The 23,090-nt window shown below is 40.3% G+C and overlaps 1 protein-coding gene across 3 annotated transcripts in view; it reads right to left on the reverse strand.

The window, feature by feature from the left end:
• Positions 1-23,090, reverse strand: part of LOC115232645 (apoptotic chromatin condensation inducer in the nucleus) — a 137,036-nt gene that overhangs the window by 94,435 nt on the left and 19,511 nt on the right. For all 3 annotated transcript variants that reach the window (XM_029802666.2, XM_029802656.2, XM_029802647.2), the window contains exons 2-3: positions 9,532-9,577; positions 2,679-2,698 (exon numbers count right to left, since the gene is read on the reverse strand). In XM_029802666.2, the coding sequence (XP_029658526.1) occupies positions 2,679-2,698; positions 9,532-9,577 (66 nt within the window). The remainder of the gene's footprint in view (positions 1-2,678; positions 2,699-9,531; positions 9,578-23,090) is intronic.

Raw genomic sequence — 23,090 nt, forward strand, 5'->3', positions numbered from 1 at the left:
ACATATATATATATATTATATATATATATTATATATACACATACATAGAGAGAGAGAGAGAGAGAGAGAGAGAGAAAGCCAATCCAAACATGAAAAAAGAGAAAACAACAACACGAGAGAGTCATGGTGAACCTAATTACAGAACCTAGAGATCTTCTTTGGATAATCCGAAATTTGGATAATTGAGGTTTGAATGTACACCATATTTTTTTTTATCGTTCACTTGTTACAGTCATTGAACTGTGGCCATGTTAAGACACTACTTTGAAGAGCTTTAATAAAAAAAAAATTCAACCCTGGTGCTTATCTTTAAAATCCGAACATAATTTATCAGTCTCTTTCACCAAAACGGACATAAACAAACCAACACCAGATGTCACTAGTGAAAGGGGACCAACAAACAAACAGAATTTCGCAGTTTTCATCCACCAAATTCACTCACAAAAGCACAGGTCAACTCAAGGCTATAATAGAAGGCACTTGCTCAAGGTGCTGCATACAGGGACTGAACTCAAAACCATGTGGTTGCAAAACAAGCTTCTTAACCACACGGCCACACCTGCTCCTACAAAAACATTCATTAAAATAGCACAGATCCTTACTTAATCGCTGGTATTATATTTAATATAATATCTCAGAGAAAAAATAACATTAATGATTATCAAATATATCTCACAGGATAATTGTTTCTAATTGGCTTTTTTAAGCTTCCTGCATTAAATATATTAACAGGCACGGGAGTGGCTGTGTGGTAAGTAGCTTGCTTCCCAACCACATGGTTCTGGGTTCAGTGCAACAGCATGGCACCTTGAGCAAGTGTCTTCTACCATAGCCTCAGACTGACCAAAGCCTTGTGAGTGTATAAGCCTGTCGTGTGTCTGTGTGTGTGTGCTTGTGTGTGTGTGTGTGTGTGCTTGTGTGTGTGTGTGTGTGTGTGCTTGTGTGTGTGTGTGTGAGTGCTTGTGTGTGTGTGTGTGTGTGTGTGTGTGTGCTTGTGTGTGTCTCCTACCATCGCTTGACAACTGATGCTGGTGTGTTTACGTCCCAGTAACTTAGCAGTTCGGCAAAAAAGACCGACAGAATAAGTACTAGGCTTACAAAGAATAAGTCCTGGGGTCGATTTGTTCGACTAAAGGTGGTGCTCCAGCAAGGCCGCAGTCAAATGACAGGGACAAATTAAAGAATAAAAGAATTAACTGTTGTAAATTTATGGAGAAAAAAATACTTTATTTTTTATTCCATATTTAACAGTTAATCATCATCATCATCATTTAGCATCCACTTTCCATGCTGGCAGGAGTTGGACGGTTCAACTGGGGTCTGGGAAGCCAGAAGGCTGCACCAGGCCCAGTCTGATCTGGCAATGTTTCTACAGCTGAATGCCCTTCCTAACGCCAACCACTCCGTGAGTGTAGTGGGTGCTTTTTATGTGCCACCGGCATAGGTGCCAGACGGGGCTGGCAAACGGCCACGGTCGGATGGTGCTTTTTACGTACCACCAGCACGGGGGCCAGGCGAGGCTGGCAATGGCCACGATCGGATGGTGCTTTTTACGTGCCACCGGAAGTGTAAATTAGTAAATTACCTGGTACTCCATCGTCAGTTACAACAACCAGTGTTCCAGTTGATTTGATCAAAGGAACAGCCTGCTCGTGAAATCAACCTGTAAGTGGCTGAGCACTCCACAGACATGTGTATCTTTAACATGGGTTCTCAAGGAGATTCAGCATGAAACGGAACAGGGGCTAGGCTAGCCCCTTGAAACACAGGTACTGTTTGCTTTTACTAGCTGAGTGAACTGGAGTAACAAGAAATAAAGTGTCTGCTGAAAGGCACAATACACCACCAGGTATTGAACTCACGACCTCAATACCCAAACCACTTAGTCACATACCTTCACATGAAGAGTAAATATTCAACAAGATGTTGACACTGAATTTGTTATTACTAATAGGCGTAGGAGTGGCTATGTGGTAAGTAGCTTGCTAACCAACCACATGGTTCTGGGTTCAGTTCCACTGCATGGGACCTTGGCTTTTTTAAGCTACTATAGCCTCAGGCCAACCAAAGCCTTGTGAGTGGATTTGGTAGACGGAAACTGAAAGAAGCCTGTCGTATATATATATATATATATGTGTGTGTGTGTGTGTGTGTGTGTGTCTGTGTTTGTCCCCCCAACATCGCTTGGCAACCGATGCTGGTGTGTTTACATCCCCGTAACTTAGCGGTTCAGCAAAAGAGACTTATAGAATAAGTACTAGGCTGGGGTCGATTTGCTCAATTAAAGGTGGTGCTCCAGCATGGCCACAGTCAAATGACTGAAACAAGTAAAAGAGTAAAAGAGTAATACATTGGTTTAATACCTACTAATGACAAACTAATGTGAGTTGCCAATAGTAGCAGCCAAATTTACACCATATTCTCAAAGGGAAGGACGTATTATATAACGTAATTCTTGATATACCCAAGTAAAAAATGTCAAGACTGTCATGGTTGGAAGGTTTTCGACTATGAGCCAACTTGATCAGAGCTGATCTGAAGCAAAACAACAAACTATTTCTAAGGAATTAGTGAGAACAACTTTTTATCTTGATTCGTCAAGATCAAGGCTGCTCTAATTTCAGATTTACAGGAGAATTACCTTCGTTAGTTTTTACAAGAATTAATTTAGTACTTACTTTGGAATTGGGAACAGTTTCTGAAAACAATAAAATCTTGTGTCAAAAATGGTTCAGAAATCATACAATACATATAAACATATTCAATTTTGAATAAAAAATTATAAAAATTTGTTTATATATATATACATATATAAACACAAAATATGTAAATTTTTATAGTAGTGAAAAGAAACAAACAAATATATACACATGCACATATAAGTACCATCATCATTGTCATCATACCCCTGAACAAGTCTCAAGTCCTAGAACTCATGGGGCTGATTACCTGGTTTTTGTGGTATATAAGATGCCGAAGTCACAACAGTTCTTCTGAATGGGACATCAGTCCATCACAGGGTTACGCATTTACAGCCGAATGGACTGGACCAAAAAAATGAAAGGAAGTATTTTACTCAAGAACATAACACACTGCTTGGTCCAGGAAATGAAACCGCAATCTTAAAGTCATGAGTGCAACACACTAACCACCAGATCACATGCCTTCACACGTGTAAGTATATACAAACCATATTTTACACCTTACAAGACACTGCATTACTAAAAGATATAAACAAGGTTTGGAAAGAAAGAATATTCTTAAGAATTTTTTTTTCCCCCACTTCAGTGAAATTTTTCCTTTTGAAAATTAGCAGTGCCAAAATTTCATGTAATCAGTACAATAAGCTAGATCATTATGGTGCAATTATTCTTGACTAATAATTTCTACTCCCACTACAGTCACATTTTTATTAGAAAGCACGCTGAATATCAGAAGAGTGTTGTCTATATGCCTAATTTCCTTAAGTACAAACAAACTTCGTTTGTACATATTTAAAATTCAGCAGGGGTGGGAGTGGAGTCTTAGTCTTGCAGGTTGCATGGCAACCTCACTAGTGCTGGTGCCACAACAAAAGCATTCTGTTACATGTTGCAAAGTGTTTGATGTTATGAAGGGCATCATACCTATTTCTTTACTACCCACAAGGGGCTAAACACAGAGGGGACAAACAAGGACAGACAAATAGATTAAGTTGATTACATCACCCCCAATGCGTAACTGGTACTTAATTTATTGACCCCGAAAGGATGAAAGGTAAAGTCGACCTCGGCGGAATTTGAACTCAGAACGTAGCGACAGACTATACTTTGAACGGCAGACGAAATACAGCTACGCATTTTGCCCAGCGTGCTAACGTTTCTGCCAGACCAAACCAGACAGTGGAACATGATGCAGTTCCATCACAAATGATGCAGACCCATCACAAAACTGTCCAACCCATGCCAGCATGGAACATGGATGTTGAACAGTGGGTGAGGGGAGATATTTTCCAAGCTATTTTGGCTGATTAAAAACTTCCCCCATTTCATTACATTCTATGAAATAAAAATATCAAGATTTATTTCCTTTGGAGGCTCTAAAGCCAGTCTTCTTACTTTAGACAGTTGTTGCAGCTTTCCAGTCCCTATAATACACAGGTATCTATGATCTACCATCTTTTGCACTGATTCAGCTGACCTGTAATCAAAGACATTCACATCTCCTTTCCAGTAAGTTCTTCTTCGTAAAGGTATATGGCCTAGTGGTTAGGGCGTTGAGTTAAAAATCATGAAGTCCAGGGAGTACTACTTAAATACAGAGGTCCTAACACATCTACATAACCCTAACCCTAAACCCTAATGAATGTGCACTGTAAAGATTAACCTAAAATTAACCCTAAAACGAACCCTAAACCCTAACTCTGTAAAAACATGGTTATGTAGATGCATCAGGACCTCTGTATTTAGATAGTGCCGTCCAGGATTCCATTCACGGAGCAGGTGGCATGATGGATCTTTGAGCAAAGCACTTTATCTGACATTGCTCCAATATACTTTGAAAACGAATGCCAGCCAACAGCTGGTGCAGTCTTCTCTCCTTCCAGCTGTCACATCCTTGATGTTCCACTGGATCAAGAGTGGGAGGGCTGAGAGAGTGTCTAACTCCACTCGCAGTTACATTAGCAGCTAAAACACTTAGCAAAAGCCTGGTACTTACTACCAGGTTGTCGTATTTGCTTGTGAGTGACGGTTATCCTCTGCCCCTTTCTTTAACCCACTAGCATGCAGATTACTCTGTCAAACACAATGCTTATTTATTCACATTGTTTGGAATGGATCATGCACTATCTCGTAGCTTTGAGATTTTGATGATGTGACTGTTTATCTTTAAAATGGCATTGTAGGATAGGTGTAAGAGGCCAGATCTGGCTCTTCTGAAGATAAAACTGAGAGACTATTTTGGTTGGGCATGATCAATTTAAATGCTAGAGGGGGAGACAGCCAAAAGAAGCATTTGACCCAGACTGCCTTCTTCCAACTGTTAAACATGGAGGAGGATCTGTGATGATCTGAGGGGCTATATCTTGGAAATCCGCCAGTCAAATGGTTTCCCTTCATGGCAGAATTAATAATCAAGACTATTTAAACATTTTATCTGATCAAATTTATCCTAAGGTTGCAAAACCGTTTACGGAGGGAACCATAATGCACCAATTGACACAGCTAAAATTGTTACTGAATGGCATGAGGAACATTCTAGTGAAGTTGAACATCTTATCTGGCCACCACAGTCCCCAGATCTCAATATTATTGAACATTTATGGTGCATTTTAGAAAAACAAGTAAGGAGTCGATATCCTCCACCATCATCACTACAAGAACTGGAGACTATTTTAGTTGAAGAATGGACAAAAATTCCTTTGGAAACAATTCAAACTTTGTACGAGTCCATACCTCGTAGAATTCAAGCTGTAATTACTGCCAAAGGCAGTCCTACCCCATATTAAAATAAATTTGTTTGAAATTTTAAGGTGTTTCCATTATTTTGTCCAACACCTGTATATCACTTTCCAGCAGCATTAACAATACTAGTTAAAGCCATTTTCAGTTCTTAAAAATATTCATAATCTTAAAGTAATTAGATTATACAGTATATGAGAAAGTGTTTTGAGTAAATCCTTAAACAAATTCCTTTCCTTCATCTACTATTCTGTCTTGATAGTTGCAGGGAGATTTTTCAAAGTATTTCCAAGAAAGAAAAACAAACAGTAACATGTAAAATGTACTCAGTCCACTCTGTAAGGTGGTTGGTGTTAAGAAGGGCATCCAGCCATAAAAACCATGGCAAAACAGACAGTGAAGCCTAATGCAGTCTTCTGTCTAGCTAGCACCTGTCAAACTGTCTGACCCATGCCACCATGGAAAGTAGACATATGATGATGATGATGATGATGATGATATACATGCATGCATGAACATATGTATTGACGTTGCAGTAAACAAGGAAAATAAAGAATATTAAACTTGATTTGGTGGTGTTTGGTGATATCCATTGGTTACCAATTTACTCTTTAGTTTTGAGAGAATTATCAAAAATACTAAACACTAAAACAGGAATTTTGTTCAAAGAGGAATCAGCTAAAACTTGAAGTATAATGATAAAAATCTATGTTGGTCTGTGAAGTTGTTTATTGAATTGGGTGAGTAGAGAGAGTTTAACCCTTAAGCATTTAAACTGGCCGTATTCTTCCTGTTTTATGCTCAAACTGACCAGATCCGGCTTCTCTCACCTACCCTACAATGTCAGTCTAAAATTACACAATTCCATCATTGAAATCTTGAAACACCGAGATGATGTACGGTTAATTCAAAACAATGTGAATGAATAAGCATTTCATTTGACAGAGTAATCGGAATGCTAAAAGGTTAGAAACATGTTATTTTCATGCATTTATTTTCTTTTAGCTCCTTCAGATTTGATGAGGGTAGGGAACTATACAGAGACAAGGATTTCTAAATATAAGAAAATATAAATAAAACAGTGAAACTGCATTTTGGGTGCTTTTAAGTTCACATGATTGTAAGCATTTAAATTTGGTCTTTGGTTTGAGGATAATTCTCTCCTTGACCCCAAAATCCAGTTCATGACCATTTTCTCTTTAACTAAGTAGAAACAATAAAGATAAAGGAAACCCCTTATACTAAAGATAACTCAAAACTTTAGATTTAAAAGATAGTTTTTTCTTTCTTGAAATAACTTTATAATTTATAGACAAAGGGCCAAGTTATATGGCACATTGCTATACACAAGAAGACCCTACTACGACAGCAAAATTGATACTAGTACTCATGCCACATAAAAAGCACTGGTGATGGTGTCAAGTAAAAAGTATTGGTGATGATGGCAATTAAAAAGCACTGGTGATGGTGCCAGGTAAAAAGCACTGGTGCTGGTGCCACATAAAAAGTACTGGTGATGGTGCCAGGTAAAAAGCACAGGTGCTGGTGCCACATAAAAAGCACTGGTGATGGTGCCACATAAAAAGCATTGGTGATGGTGCCACATAAAAAACACTGGTGATGGTGCCACATAAAAGGCACTGGTGATGGTGCCACATAAAAAGCACTGGTGGTGATGCCAAGTAAAAAGCACTGTGGTGATGGTGCCAGGTAAAAAGCACTATGGTGATGGTGCCAGGTAAAAAGCACAGGTGATTGTGCCACATAAAAAGCACTCTGACTGTGCCACGTGAAAAATACTGGTGATCGTGCCACGCAAAAAGCACTGGTGATGGTGTACATAAAAAGCACTGGTGGTGGTGCCACGTAAAAAAGCACTGGTGCTGGTGCCACATAAAAGCACAGGTGATGGTACCACATAAAAAGTACTGGTGATGGTGCCAGGTAAAAAGCACAGGTGATGGTGCCACATAAAAAGCACTGGTGATGGTGCCAGGTAAAAAGCAATGATGTTGGTTCCACATATAAAGCACCAAGTACACTCTGTAAAGTGGTTGGCATTAGCAAGGGCATCCAGCCAGAGAACCATGCCAGAACAGACAACTGGGGCCTGATGCTACCCCCAGCCTTAACAGCTCGTGTCAAACTGTCCAATCTATACCAGCAAAGAAAACAGATGTTAACTGATGACGATGCTTCTGTTCACACAGAATGGGTAATGCTTATTCATTATAAAGGCTGGTCACAGCTGGAACTGGACTAAATGAGAGCTGAACAACAACATCAGGGTTACAATCAATTAATCTATAAACATTTCTATTACTTTTTAGATCATCTCCTAAAGACACAGTTTCAGAAACTATAATCATTTACTAATTTTAGCAATAGGATTATGACCATGCTGGAGCATCACTGTGAAGGCTTTATTCAATCAAATAAACACCAGTATTTACTTTTAGTCTTGCACTTATTCTACCATGAAGGCACTTGGCCTAGTGGTTAGGCTGTTGGACTGAATATCGCTAGACCAAGGGTTCAATTCCTTGATTGGGCAGTGTGTTGTGTTCTTGAGCAAAACACTTCATTTCACGTTGCTTCAGTCCCTCTTTCAATCGGAAGGGAATATTGGCCTGCTCACCTACTCAATGGGGTGGCATCATTTGAAGGCTAAAACAATGCAAAAAAGTGCATTGTGACCAGCGATGTGTAACAACATCTGATAGCCTGATCGGTCATCATTTAACATCTGTTTTCTATGCTGGCATGGGTTTGGACAGTGTGACACAAGCTAGTAAGGCTGAGAGCTGCACCAGGTTCCATTGTCTGTTTTGGCAGAGTTTCTACAGCTGGAACCCTTCCTAATGTTGACCACTTTACAGAGTGTACTGGGTGCTTTTTCTGTGACACCAGCACTTGTGCCTTTTATGTGGCACCAGTGCCTGTGCTTTTTTATGTGGAACCATCACCAGTGCTTTCTTTGTGGCACCAGCACCAATGCAGTTTGTGGTACCAGCACTTGTGCCTTTTATGTGGCACCAGCGCCAATTTCTTTTTATGTGGCACCAGTGCCTGTGCATTTTACATTGCACTAACACAGGAGCTTTTTATGTGGAACCATCACCAGTGCTTTCTTTGTGGAACCAGAACCAATGCATATTATGTGGCACCAGACTTGTGTCTTTTATGTGGCACCAGTGCCAATTTCTTTTTACATGGCACCAGTGCCTGTGCATTTTACATGGCACTAACACAGGAACTTTTTATGTGGAACCATCACCAGTGCTTTCTTTGTGGAACCAGCACTTGTGCCTTTTATGTGGGACCAGCACCAATAGGGTCACCAAGTGCCTTGCAAAACTGAAAAGAATCCTCAATTGAGAGACAGGAGGGGAGTTGTATTGAGTGGGTGTGGTTTTTGTGCCAGTTGAGAGATATAAAGTATAGAGGAGACAGATATAAGTGTCTTGCTTGAGAGCAAATACATGGAGACCCCAGTTGAAAAAGAAGGGGGGGGGGGGTGAGTTGGTGATGGCAGAGATGTTTCGGGACATACCCTCTTGTTCACAAGGTACTGTTTGGTCCAATCCTCTGCTGAAAGATATTTACCCAAAGTGCTGTACAGTGGAACTGAAACTGAAATCAGTCATAAAGCAAACTTCTGAACCACACAGCCATGCCTGCATCTATGGAAATTTATTTCCATAGATGCACTAGTTTAACTGTGGAGGCACATGGCCTAGTGGTTAGAGCAGCAGACTCGCGGTCGAGGGATCGCAGGTTCGAATCTAAGACTGGGCAATGTGTATGTTTATGAGCAAAACGCCTAAGCTCCACGCGGCTCCAGCAGAAGGTAAATGGCAAACCTCTGCTGACGATTTCGCCACAACTTTCTTTCACTCTTTCCTCCTGCATCTTGCGACTGACCTGCAACAGACCAGCATCTCATCTAGGTAGGGAACCTATAGGCCAAAGAAACCGGGAAACCGGCCCTTATGAGCCAGGCATGGCTCAACAAGGAACAAACTAGGTTAACTATTAACCATAGCACATATAACCTTAATTATTCGTTAAGAAAAACGTTTCATCATACCTTCTTCATCGACAGGTAAACTTTGAAGTTTCTCCAAAAGAAGTTGCTGTAAAAAAAAAAAGAAAAAATTAATTTTTAATCAATGATTTATTTTCAATCAATACAAAGTTAATTACAGGAGGATAAGAGAATATTCAATAGAATCACCATAAACGTCTTTGTACTTCTTTTATCCAGAAGTAAAATCAAAACTTGACACCAACAGGAATTGAAACTAAACCATAAATTTGGGAAGAACAAACCATAAAGATTCTAATTTTGTTACTTTTGTGTCAAACTTACAGACTAAATATAATTGTTACCCTTTTACTCTTTTAGTTGTTTCAGTCATTTGACTGTGGCCATGCTGGAGCACCGCCTTTAGTCGGACAAATCGACCCCAGGACTTATTCTTTGTAAGCCTAGTACTTATTCTGTCGGTCTCTTTTGCCGAACCGCTAAGTTACAGGGACGTAAACACACCACCACTGGTTGTCAAGTGATGCTGGGGGAGACAAACACAGACACATATATATATATATATACATATATACGATGGGCTTCTTTCAGTTTCCGTCTACCAAATCCACTAACAAGGCTTTGGTCGGCCCGAGGCTATAGTAGAAGACACTTGTCCAAGGTGTCATGCAGTGGTACTGAACCCTGAACTATGTGGTTGGTAAGCAAGCTACTTACCACACAGCCACTCCTGCGCCTGTTAGTATACTATACAGTATGGTATTGTATTTAAAAATAAAGTTAATAAAATAAAATTTTAAAAAAACTTGATTATGAGAAGAAGATTTTCAGAAAAAATATTTGGTGCAACCCACACAATAGACTGCTTTGCTTGCAAATGGTTTTTCTTCAGCAACATTCTCATCATCCTAGGAATATCTTCCTTCAGGTTGAGTTATTAGTCATTAGCTTGGTTATTTTTAAAGGAATACTTCTATAGAAAGCATTGTCAGACAAACGCCTACAGTTTTTACATCAGAAGTTTTTTTTCATCTCAAGGCTAACCCATATACAGGCTAGAATCACAAGACTAACCGTATACATGCTAACATAGCAAGAAGTAGTTCTTCCACTGTTTATATTCAGCATTACAGGGAAAAGAAGATAGTAGAACCAGATGAGCTATTAAGTTACAATGAAACTGGTCAGTTAACTCTCATCCCAAGCAGCTGGGACAGCTCTCAGGAGCCTGATTTCACATGAAACTAGCTTTTTACGTGCTAGTGCCGTGTAAAAAGCAGCCATGCTGGTGCCACATGAAAAGCACCCAGTACACTCTGTGTAGAGGTTAGCATTAGGAATGGCATCCAACTACAGAAACCATGCCAAAATAGAGAATTGGAACCCAGTGCAGCTCTCTGGATTGCCAGCTCCTGTCAGGCTGTCCAACCCATGCTGGCATGGAAAACAGACATTAAATGATGATGATGTTTATAGATGTTTAACATAGGCACAGGAGTGGCTGTGTGGTAAGTAGCTTGCTAACCAACCACATGGTTCCGGGTTCAGTCCTACTGTGTGGCATCTTGGGCAAGTGTCTTCTGCTATAGCCCCGGGCTGACCAATGCCTTGGGAGTGGATTTGGTAGACGGAAACTGAAAGAAGCCCATCGCATATATATATATATATATATATATATATATATATATGTATATATGTGTGTGTATGTGTGTGTATGTGTTTGTGTGTGTTTGTGTGTCTGTGTTTGTCCCCCTAGCATTGCTTGACAACTGATGCTGGTGTGTTTACGTCCCAGTCACTTAGCAGTTCGGCAAAAGAGACCGATAGAATAAGTACTGGGCTTACAAAGAAGAAGTCCCAGGGTCAATTTGCTTGACTAAAGGCAGTGCTCCAGCATGGCCGCAGTCAAATGACTGAAACAAGTAAAAGAGTAAAAGAGAGAGTATCATGAAATTTAAGTGCTATTTCCATAACTTTTACAAGAAAATGAAAGAGGAGAACAAAAAAAACAAAACAATTATGTACTGTGAGAGGAAATGCATATCAAACACATCAAATCTAATTAAACCTTTGATTAGATAAAATACTCGTTAATATATGACTGCTATGGACAAACCAGCTCTAAAGAAAATCTCTTTAGTAAACTGTCTGTGGTTCATATAATATCATCCTACACAACATATTGAGTTCTGTGTTTGAGAAGACCTGCTGAGTCAAGTGAAATTGCAGTCATGGCTGATGCCAGTGCCGCCTGACTGGCACCCGTGCTGGTGGCACATAAGCACCATCTGAATGTGGTCGATGCCAGTGCCCCACCAACTGGTTCCCATGCCAGTGGGACATAAAAACCACCTTCTGAACATGGTCAAGTCAGTGCCCCCCGACTGGCTCCCATGCCGGTGGGATGTATAAAGCACCTTCCAAACATGGTCAAACCAGTGCACCCCAACTGGCTCCCATGTTGATGGGACATAAATAGCACCTTCCAAACATGGTCGAAGCCAGTGCCTGGCTCCTGTGCTGGTGGCATGTAAAAAGCACCATCTGAACATGGTCAATGCCAGTGCCTCCCGTCTGGCTCCAGTGTCAGTAGCATGTAAAAAGTACCTTCCAAATGTCATCGAAACCAGTGCCCCCACCCCTACTACTGGTTCCCATGCCAGTGACACGTAAAAAGCACCATCCAAACGTGGACGATGCCAGTACCCTGCCCCCCAACTGGTTCCTGTACGAGTGGCACATAAAAAGCACCATCCGAACATGGCTGATGTCAGTGCCACCTGACTGGCTCCCATCTCCCATACCAATGACACATAAAAAGCACCCCACTACACTCTCGGAGTGGTTGCCGCTAGGAAAGGCATCCATCTGTAGAAACTTTGCCAAATCAGATAGAGCCTAGTGCAGCCTACTGGCTTGCCAGTCCTCAGTCAAATCGTCCAACCCATGCCAGCATGGAAAGTGGGCATTAAACGATGATGATAATGATGATGATATGCAAAATATATTTTTAATATATATTTTACACTTTCCTTAGAGTGTAAGATGGGATGAACAACTTGTTTGAAGGGGAGGGGGTTCTTCTCTGAAGATCTTCTGCCATTCAGCTCTCTTGAGAGTTTCTTACCAGTATTTTTAACATATTTTAGTCGCTGACAAGTGACCAAGACTGTTGGCGATTTGCTGGGCTTGAGAAGCTGTTTTAATCTCAGTGAAATCATAGCAATGACTAGTACCGGGGATACGTAAAAGACACCCATGCTGGCGACATGTTAAAGGAACCCAGTACACTCTGTGGAATGGCTGGCATTAGGAAGGGCATCCAGTCATAGAAACCAAAACAAAATAGACTGGAGCCTGGCACAGCTATTTGGCTAACCAGTTCCAATCAATCGATCTAATTTATGACAGCATGGAAAATGGATAATACATCATCATCATCGTCATCATGATTTACAACTCTTACATTACAATATATATCTGTGCAAGAAATATAGGCGTAGGAGTGGCTGTGTGGTAAGTAGTTTGCTAACCAACCACATGGTTCCGGGTTCAGTCGCACGGCATGGCACCTTGGGCAAGTGTCTTCTACTATAGCCTCGGGCCGACCAAAGCATTGTGAGTGGATTTGGTGGACGGAAACTGAAAGAAGCCCATTGTATATATGTGTGTGTGTTTGTGTATCTGTCTTTGTTCCCCCCACCCCCAACATTGCTTGACAACCGATGCTGGTCTGTTTACGTCCCCGTAACTTAGCGGTTCATCAAAGGAGACCGATAGAATAAGTACTAGGCTTACAAAGAATAAGTCCTGGGGTCAATTTGCTCAAATAAAAGGTGGTGCTCCAGCATGGTCACAGTCAAATGACTGAAACAAGTAAAAGAGTAAAGAGTATCAGAAATGCTTTGCTCCATGCAGAAACTGCAAGAGCCGCTCAGAGGTATTGCAAGCTCGTCTGCTGAATTCATTGCAATCCTTCCCTATCATCAGCAGATACCTGAGGGTCACAAGCATTCCACCCCTTAGCCTTTATGCATTGTCTGAGTGGAGCAGCAAGGACTGAATTAGTCACCACCTGCAGAAGGGTTCCACTTGAAGGCCTCTTGTCAACTACAGCCACTTTGGGCTGGTTTCAGCTGCCGTGCCTATTTCCTTGGTGGCTTTCTTCAGTTGTCTGGGTTCCAGACAAATCATCTGCAGAAAACAGTACACTGATGTACCTGGAAAGTTGTAGCAGCAACTGACTTCACTAGGGAATGAAACCTCATACCAGCCCTTGACACAATCCATGTATATATATATATATATATTCAAAATGTGACTGCGTGTGTACCGTTGGCGACTTTTTTCCTTCGTCTTCCCTTCTCTGGATCTTTCCTTTTCCTATGTTTCTGACGAAGAGCTCTGCTCGAAACGTAAAACCCTCCTTCTTCCCTTCCTTCCTTAGCGTCCAATAATACTATATTTGTTCCACGTCCTCACGTTGTTGTGTTTTCATGTTTGGATTAACTTTATATATATATATATTATCATCATCATCATCGTCGTTTAGCGTGCGTTTTCCATGCTAGCATGGGTTGGACGGTTCTACTGGGGTCTGTGAAGCCAGAAGGCTTCATCAGGCCCAGTCAAATCTGGCAGTGTTTCTACGGCTGGATGCCCTTCCTAATGCCAACCACTCCGTGAGTGTATATATATATATACACACACACACACACTTTCATGTACTTGTTCACTGTCACATAAAAATAGTAGTGATGAGGTGTCAAGATGGACCCTCAAGGTAAAAGGGAGAAGAAATGATTGGGGACAGAAGAAGGAGTGTGTATGGGCAGGGTTTGTAAGAGTGTATAAGAGAGAGGGGGAGATGGTTAGAGATGGGGCATAGGTGATGGGGTGAACATAATGAATGAAGAACAGGTGCTGAAGGATGGAAAGGACAGATGAGTAGCTCATAACTCCAGAGATTGGATAGGGCTGACGGGTGAATACAGAAAATGGTATTTGAGTGGGTGTATGTATGTATGCATAATATAAATATATATGTGCACACATATATAAATATGCATAAAGATATATGCACACATGCATATGTAATTATACATATATGTGTGTGCGTGCACATATATATATGTATATAAGCAAGATGTAAGAGGTTATGCAACCATCTAAGGGATAAATGTATCCGTAGGCACTCCTGGTGTATTACCACACTATGTATAGTCCTAGTTGTAAGGTATATGGCAGCAGGTAATTTAAAGATAAGACTGGTTTAATATATATATATATATATATATATATATCTTTATATATAAAAGAGAGGTTGTGTGTCTGTCTCCTACGATTTAGATTCCTAACTACTCCCACATTTTGCGGTGCAGTTTAATCAAAACCGGGTATCTTATAGTCATGATTCATATCGAACCCTTCTGGGTGTTAGCGCGCGTCTACAATGAGTCTACGATTTAAAAAAAATTTACCATCATTTTTTCCCATTTTTAATGCATTTTTTTGCTATTATATAAGGGAAGTAACTCTCTAAAAATGTATTATTAAATCTCAGAACGTAAAAAGCTACAGTAACACCTCCCTTTGTGGTTAGCCATATTGAGATGGCTATTATACTTTACATCTCTAAAAATGCTTATATAGTTATTTCCCTTACAAACCCAAGCAACGCCAGGCAATACTGCTAGTATATATATAGATAGATAGATAGATAGATAGATAGATAGATAGATAGATAGATAGATAGATATATATATACACCGAAGATAAGAAATGGAGCAATAATTAACAATGAGAAGTGGATCGCTGGTGTTTAAAAGTCATTATTTAATTGTAGTTTGGAACCATTTACATCTGTTTCTGTTTATCAAATCGGAGTAAATTACATTTACCTCGTTACATTTAATAAAGATCTTCAAAATGATGAGAGGGGAAAAGATAGGTAAAGAGAGGAAAAAAAAGTTTGTTAAGTCTTAGGCTTACATTTTAGTGACTTGTATAGTTCCACGTGTTTGTAGAATCCTTCTACACAAGTCACTAAAATGTCTACACCACCTGTCTTCGTCTCTTGTTCTTTTTGTGAATTCTGTGGCTGTGTGGTAAGTAGCTTGTTTACCAACCACATGGTTCCGGGTTCAGTCCCACTGTGTGGCACCTTGGGCAAGTGTCTTCTACTATAGCCTCGGGCAGACCAAAGCCTTGTGAATGGATTTGGTAGACGGAAACTGAAAGAAGCCCATCGTGTGTGTATATATATATATATATATATATATATATATATATGCGTGTGTGTGTTTGTGTGTCTGTGTTTGTCCCCCTAGCATTGCTTGACAACCGATGCTGGTGTGTTTATGTCCCCATTACTAAGTGGTTCGGCAAAAGAGACTGATAGAATAAGTACTGGGCTTACAAAAGAATAAGTCCCAGGGTCGAGTTGCTCGATTAAAGGCGGTGCTCCAGCATGGCTGCAGTCAAATGACTGAAACAAGTAAAAGAGAAAGAGTAATAAATATGTGTGTGTGTGTACACATACACACACGAGCTGCTTTTAGTATCTGTCTACCAAATGACATACATGTATGCATACATGTCTATATACATGTATGTATACATAGCAGCCTATATATGTGTGTGTGTGTGCATTTGATTCATGACAGAGACAACCTCCATGAGATGCACTTTGGTCTCCTAACCAAAAAGAGGTATCACAAATGCAATCTTCTTTGTGAAGCAACTACAGAAGTAATTCCTGGCTAAGATTAAACCACAATTCTTGGCATTCGTTAACTTGGAGAACGCAGTTGTCAGGGTACCATTTTCAGTAATTTGCTTATCACAAAGGAAACTAACGAGGTGCAGACGAATGGCTCGTAAAGGTTGTAGAAGTTGTGTACAAAGATTCGGAAAGTAAAGCGAGAGTTGACAATTTCAATGATGGATTTACCTGAGAGCAGGAATCACAATTACCAGATGGCAACCGAGACCAGCTCCATTTGAGGAGGGGAGATAATCTGAGGAATCAAGGATTCTCTGAAGTTAACATACCATTAAAGAGAAGGACATGCTTACAGCTTGGAGATAAGAGGATAGTTGTGGACAAGTATCTGCCACATGTCTTTTTATGTGAGTATGGGGGTGGTACTTATATATGCATATGTGTATTCGTGCATATGTATATGTATATATGTATTGGGAACAGATTTACAGAAATTCTTATTGACACATATGACTGTAGGGTGGAAGATTTAGAAAACTGAAGCATAGACAACTGGGAAACTCTTATGAAATAGCCTGTTTAGGGCTACAGATCAGGCATATGGCTGGGGTAAAGTCCCAACCAAGCCAAAAATAACATAGTGATGGAATAATAATCTTGATAGGGTAGTAAGACTGAGGCAGGCTTGGAAGGCAGGTGCTAGTCAGGAGCAATACCTAACGGCTAGGAGAGCATCTAGGCGACAGGTTTACTTGGTTAAAGGTGAACCAGAGAGGGAAGAGATCTGCACAAGTCTTACAACAGTAAAATGAGAGGCATCAAGTGTTCAGAATTACAAGACAATGTGTGGGAGAGAACCAAGATGTTGTTGGTGAGAATTGTATTCAGAATGATGAAGGAATACTTACAACTGGAATAGAAGAGAAGAAACTGGGATGGAATGTTGTTATGAAAAGGTGCTGAAAGTGGAGAATGCATGAGATGAAGAGGAGGCTAGCTCACACTGATGCTACGGAAGGACTAACAATTCAAGTTTACAGCAGCAGGATAGATGAAGCAATCTCTTTACTATTTCTCTCTTTTACTTGTTTCAGTCGTTTGACTGTGGCCATGCTGGAGCACCGCCTTTAGTCGAGCAAATCAACCCCAGGACTTATTCTTTTTAAGCCTAGTACTTATTCTATCAGTTTCTTTTGCCGAACCCCTAAGTTACGGGGGCGTAAACATACCACCATCGGTTGTCAAGTGATGTTAGGGGGACAAACATATATACACACATACACATATACATATATACGACAGGCTTCTTGCAGTTTCCGTCTACCAAATCCACTTACAAGGCTTTGGTAGGCCCGAAGCTATAGTAGAAGACACTTGCCCAAGGTGCCACACAGTGGGACTGAACCCGGAACCATGTGGTTCGTAAGCAAGCTACTTACCACACAGCCACTCCTACGCCTATATTGACAAAGACGGAAAGACATGGGTCCATGAGGGATAGTTTCAGAGATGCTCAAAATACCTGATGAGGTAAGATACATGAATACTACCTGAATAGTTAATCAAATCATTCAGGAATGTATCATACCCAATGACTAGCATAAACTGCTACAAAGGCAAAGAAGATCTCTTAGAGAGAAGCAATGATAGAGGAGTCAAACTACTACATCAGGTTAGGGCAGTCACAGTGTCATAGCCCAACTGATCTGTGACAGAGTAGACCTGAATGAGATGCAGTTTGGCTCAGTCTCAAACATGGCACCACAGATGCAATCTTCCGAGTAAAGAAATACTTGGCTAAGAATAAATTGCTACTTCAGGCTTTTGTTGATTCGGAAAAAGCATTTGACAGGGTATCACACTCAGTGGTTACTGAGGAGACTAGGTGTAGAGTAATGGCTTGTAAAGGCTGCACAAGTTATGTACAAAGATACAGTAAGTGGAGCAAGAATAGACAATGATTTCAGTGATGAATTTAGTGTGAAGGTAGGAATGAATCAAGGCTCAGTCCTCAATCTTCTCTATTCACCATAATGCTACAGGTCATCACAAAGAAGTATAAGACTGGCTGTCTATAGGAACTCCTACATACTGAATCTACAGAGGAATTAGAAACTTAGAATTGAGAGATTTCAAAGTGATCCCAGCAAAGATGAAGGTTTTACTAAGTTGGAAAGAAAACAGGACCCTGGTATCTTCAAGAAAATGGCCTTGTTCAATATGCAGAAAAGGAGAAAGCATAAAACTCCAACGTCTGGCAGCTGACTTGGCCGACACCCATAAAATTATTAACCATCTTACAAACAATAACTCTGAGCACCTTTTCAAACTCCACCCGTCTAACACCCGTGGACATATTTACAAAGTCAGAAAACAGCACAGCTCCCATGACTTTCAGAAACATTTTTTTCACGCTAAGAGTGGCTGAAGTATGGAACAAACTGCCGGCATCAGTTGTTAGTTGTCGGAGCACTGCATCCTTCAAAACTTCAATGTTTCCTGAGATTCGCCAACACTACACCTGATTTTCTCCCCTCCATACACACGCCAGCATGTATCTGACTCATACACTGTTCACTTTCCAGGCATTTGTACATTACTGCATATGCTTTATACATACTTTTGACAAGTTGTGGTGCACCTGAGCACTGTATACAATAATTTCATTATTATTATTATAAATTCGATATGCTATACCCAATGTAAGCTATGGAATCACAAGATGTAGTGGAATCAGATAGATTATCTAAGAATGTAAGCTTTGTATGTGATAGATGCTCTGGAAATTGTTTCTCTTCAATGCCCAAATGGCTCAATAAAAATAGTTGATAGCTTTTGTTACCAGGGAGATGTAATTAGCAGGGGAGATGTAATTAGCTCCAAGAATATAGGAGCCAAAATAAGAACAGGATGGAGCAAGATCAGGAAACTACAACCACTGGTGACAACTTTGAAGGGCAGATTGTGTGATGCTTGTGTCAGAGCTGCAATGCTGCATGGAAGTGAGACACAGGCCTTGAATGCAGAAAACTTGAAGAGAGTTGAAAGAAATGAAGCATGCATGGATGTACAATGTAAGTATGCATGAAGTACATAGTATAAAGGTGCAGGGTAAAAAACTGGGTATAAGAGGAATCAGATGTTGTGTATAAGCAAAAAGACTGTACTGATGTGAAATATAAGGATGAGGACAGCTATATGAAGAACCAATCACTAAATGTGGATGGAGCTTGCAGAAAAGGAAGACCCAGGAAGGCAGGGGACAAGATGGTGAAGACTGAGTTCTCAAGAAGACCTTCCTACATCAGCAAAACAAAGTCCTAGTAGAGCTGTGTGTGTGTGTGTGTGTGTATGTATATATCACTACACTCTTGGAGTAGTTGGCGTTAGGAAGGGCATCCAGCTGTAGAAACTCTGCCAAATCAGATAGGAGCCTGGTGCAGCCATCTGGTTCGCCAGTCTTCAGTCAAATCGTCCAACCCATGCTAGCATGGAAAGCGGACGTTAAATGATGATGATGATGATGATATGTGTGTGTGTATGTGTGCGTGCACAATTCGGCCCTTCACCAATTTCTTTCTTCTTCAAGACACCCACCACCACCCATCACCTCCCAAACAACAGTTCTTCCTTGATACCACTTTTCTTACAACCTAGAACCATTTCTCTTGTTATGCATCCTTCGTTTATTCATACTGTTCTCATGAAGGAGACCCAGGAAAACATGGACAGAAGTACTGAAGACCAATCTCAAGACACTAAGTCTTACAAAGAAGATGACAGAGGACCAAGATATCCGGAACTTTGCTGTACTCAAGAAGATCCATCCACCACAGCAGAGTCGATACCAGTGCTAGTGTCACATAAAAAATACCCACGACACACTGTAAAATGGTTGCTGTTAGAAAGGGCATCCAGCCATAGAAACCACGCTCGAACAAACAATGGAGTTTGATGATGATATACACAGACGTCTATACATATATATATATGCCGATGCCAGTGCCACCTTGACTGGCTTCCGTGCCGGTGGCATGTAAAAAGCACCAACCGATCGTGGCTGTTGCCAGCCTCGCCTGGCACGTAAAAAGCACCCACTACACTCACGGAGTGGTTGGCGTTAGGAAGGGCATCCAGCTGTAGAAACACTGCCAGATCAGAATGGAGCCTGGTGCAGCCTTCTGGCTTTCCAGATCCCGGTCAAACCGTCCAAAACAGACGTTAAACAATGATGATGATGATGATGATATATACACACAATACATGCACAGCCATACATATATACACACATGTAGATGTCGTATATATATATATATATATATATGTGTATGAGTGTGTGTATATGTTTGTATCTGTGTTTGTCACCCCAACATCGCTTGACAACCGATGCTGGTGTGTTTACGTCCTCGTAACTTAGCGGTTCAGCAAAAGAGACCGATAGAATAAGTACTAGGCTTACAAAGAATAAGTCCTGAGGTCGATTTGTTCAACTAAAGGTGGTGCTCCAGCATGGCCACAGTCAAATGACTGAAACAAGTAAAAAGAGTAATAAAAGAGTATATACTCTTTTATTCGTTTCAGTCACTTGACTGCGGCCATGCTGGAGCACCGCCTTTAGTCGAGCAACTCGACCCCGGGACTTATTCTTTTTGTAAGCCCAGTACTTATTCTATCGGTCTCTTTTTGCCGAACCGCTAAGTGACAGGGACGTAGCAGACAAACACACACACATACATATATATATATACACATATATACGACAGGCTTCTTTCAGTTTCCGTCTACCAAATCCACTCACAAGGCATTGGTCGGCCCGGGGCTATAGCAGAAGACCCTTGCCCGAGGTGTCACGCAGTGGGACTGAACCCGGAACCATGTGGTTGGTTAGCAAGCTACTTACCACACAGCCACTACACATACAGATATATACACTCTACACAACTAATCTTTTCTTTCTCTGAGCATTTTATAAATATTTTTCTGATTTTAATTAATTGTGTGTGTATGTGTGTATATCCACACACACACATCTATACAGATATATATATACACATTTACACATATATATACACACATGTACATTTATATGTATATACATACATATATATATACATACACACACATTTTATATGTATCTAAATACACTATATATATATATATATATACACGAAATATATATTTATATACGATTGTACCAAATACCGGAGTTATTCTTGTTGCTTATTTTGATTATAATCACCCCATGGATTTATGGATTTATATGGATAATACCATACAGAATTCTGGTGCATCTAACTTAAGTACCATATTCATTTGAATCTAAATTTTGCTGAACTTATATATACATATATGTAGATATAGATATATACACACAAATACATGTTCATACACACAAACACACATTTTATACATGACATGCTTCCACATAATTTCTGTCTCCTAAGTTCACTCACAAGGCACCAGTTAGCCCAAGACACTTGCTTTAAGGTTTCCTATCATGGAACTGAGACTGAATTCACATGGTTGCAAAGCAAGCATCCTAACCACCCAGCCATGCCTGTATGAAGAAACACTACAGCTGAGGAATCACGTTTCTCCATTGTGTTCCTGAATGTATTAATTGCATAGCCACAAAAGGAGGGTGGGTTGGGTTTACTGAGGCAGCCTGCAGCAATTATAGTTGTCTTCATCACATATGAATTAATGGCTATCAAGCTCCGAGGCAAGAGGAGCAGGGACATTTATAGGTTAACAGCTGTCAGACACAGAGGTAGGAACATGACATAGGGTGGTTGTCAAATGCAGTGGTGTGGGTTGGAGCGTAGTTGCCAAGGAGCTTGGTGGAGGCAAGAGACTTGTCAAACATGGTGGTCAGCAAACACAGCAGTGAAGGAAAGATGAGGTCCTTGTCTAGCGCTGCAATGATTGGTTCTTAAAGCAAAGTAGTAACAGAGAGAGGATGGCTATGAAGCAGGTCAGGCTGGTTGTCAAGCATGGTCCTGGGGCAGGAATGTGGTTGTCAAGCATGATAGAGAGAGGCAGGAGGGTAGCTGTTTAACACTGGTAGGGGGGGAGACAGGCAGGTGCTTGCCAGGCACAGTGCTGTGAGATGCAGGGGAGAGAATAGAAGTACCAACTGATAACTTTGCAAGTGTTTATTTAAGTGCTACACAGTTGCTTGCTGGTCAGATATGCACAGCTCACAAAATTTAACTCCAGACATATTTGTCAATCAAAAGGTTGGGTATATGTAGCAACATATAAATGCAATTTATATATAAAGACTAGCAGTATCGCCCAGCGTTGCTCAGGTTTCTAAGGGAAATAACTATATAAGCATTTTTAGAGAGTTATAGCAAAAAAATAGCAAAAAAATGCATGAAAAAATGGAAAAAAAATGATGGTAAATTTTTTTTTAAATCGTTGACTCATCGTAGACATTTTTAGAGAGTTACTTCCCTTATATAATAGCGAAAAAATGCATTAAAATGGAAAAAAATGATGGTAAATTTTTTTTTAAATCATAGACTCATCGTAGACGCGCGCTCATACCCAGAAGGGCTCGATATGAATCACGACTATAAGAAACCCGGTTTTGGTTAAACTACACCGCAAAATGTGGGAGTAGTTAGGAATCTAAATCATAGGAGACAGACACACAACTTCACTTTTATATATAAAGAGATATATATATATATATAGTCAATAATAAGGGTAAAATTAATTAATTAATTAGTAATTAATAATAATAATAATAATAATTGTGTACAGTGCTCAGGTGCACTACAACTCATCTAAAGTGTATATATAATCAGGTGTAGTTTCGACGGATTTACCAAACAGTGTTCAGTATGTAAAAGGACCATTTACAGTAAAT

Source organism: Octopus sinensis, linkage group LG1 (assembly GCF_006345805.1).
Source record: "Octopus sinensis linkage group LG1, ASM634580v1, whole genome shotgun sequence".
NCBI lineage: Eukaryota > Metazoa > Mollusca > Cephalopoda > Octopoda > Octopodidae > Octopus > Octopus sinensis.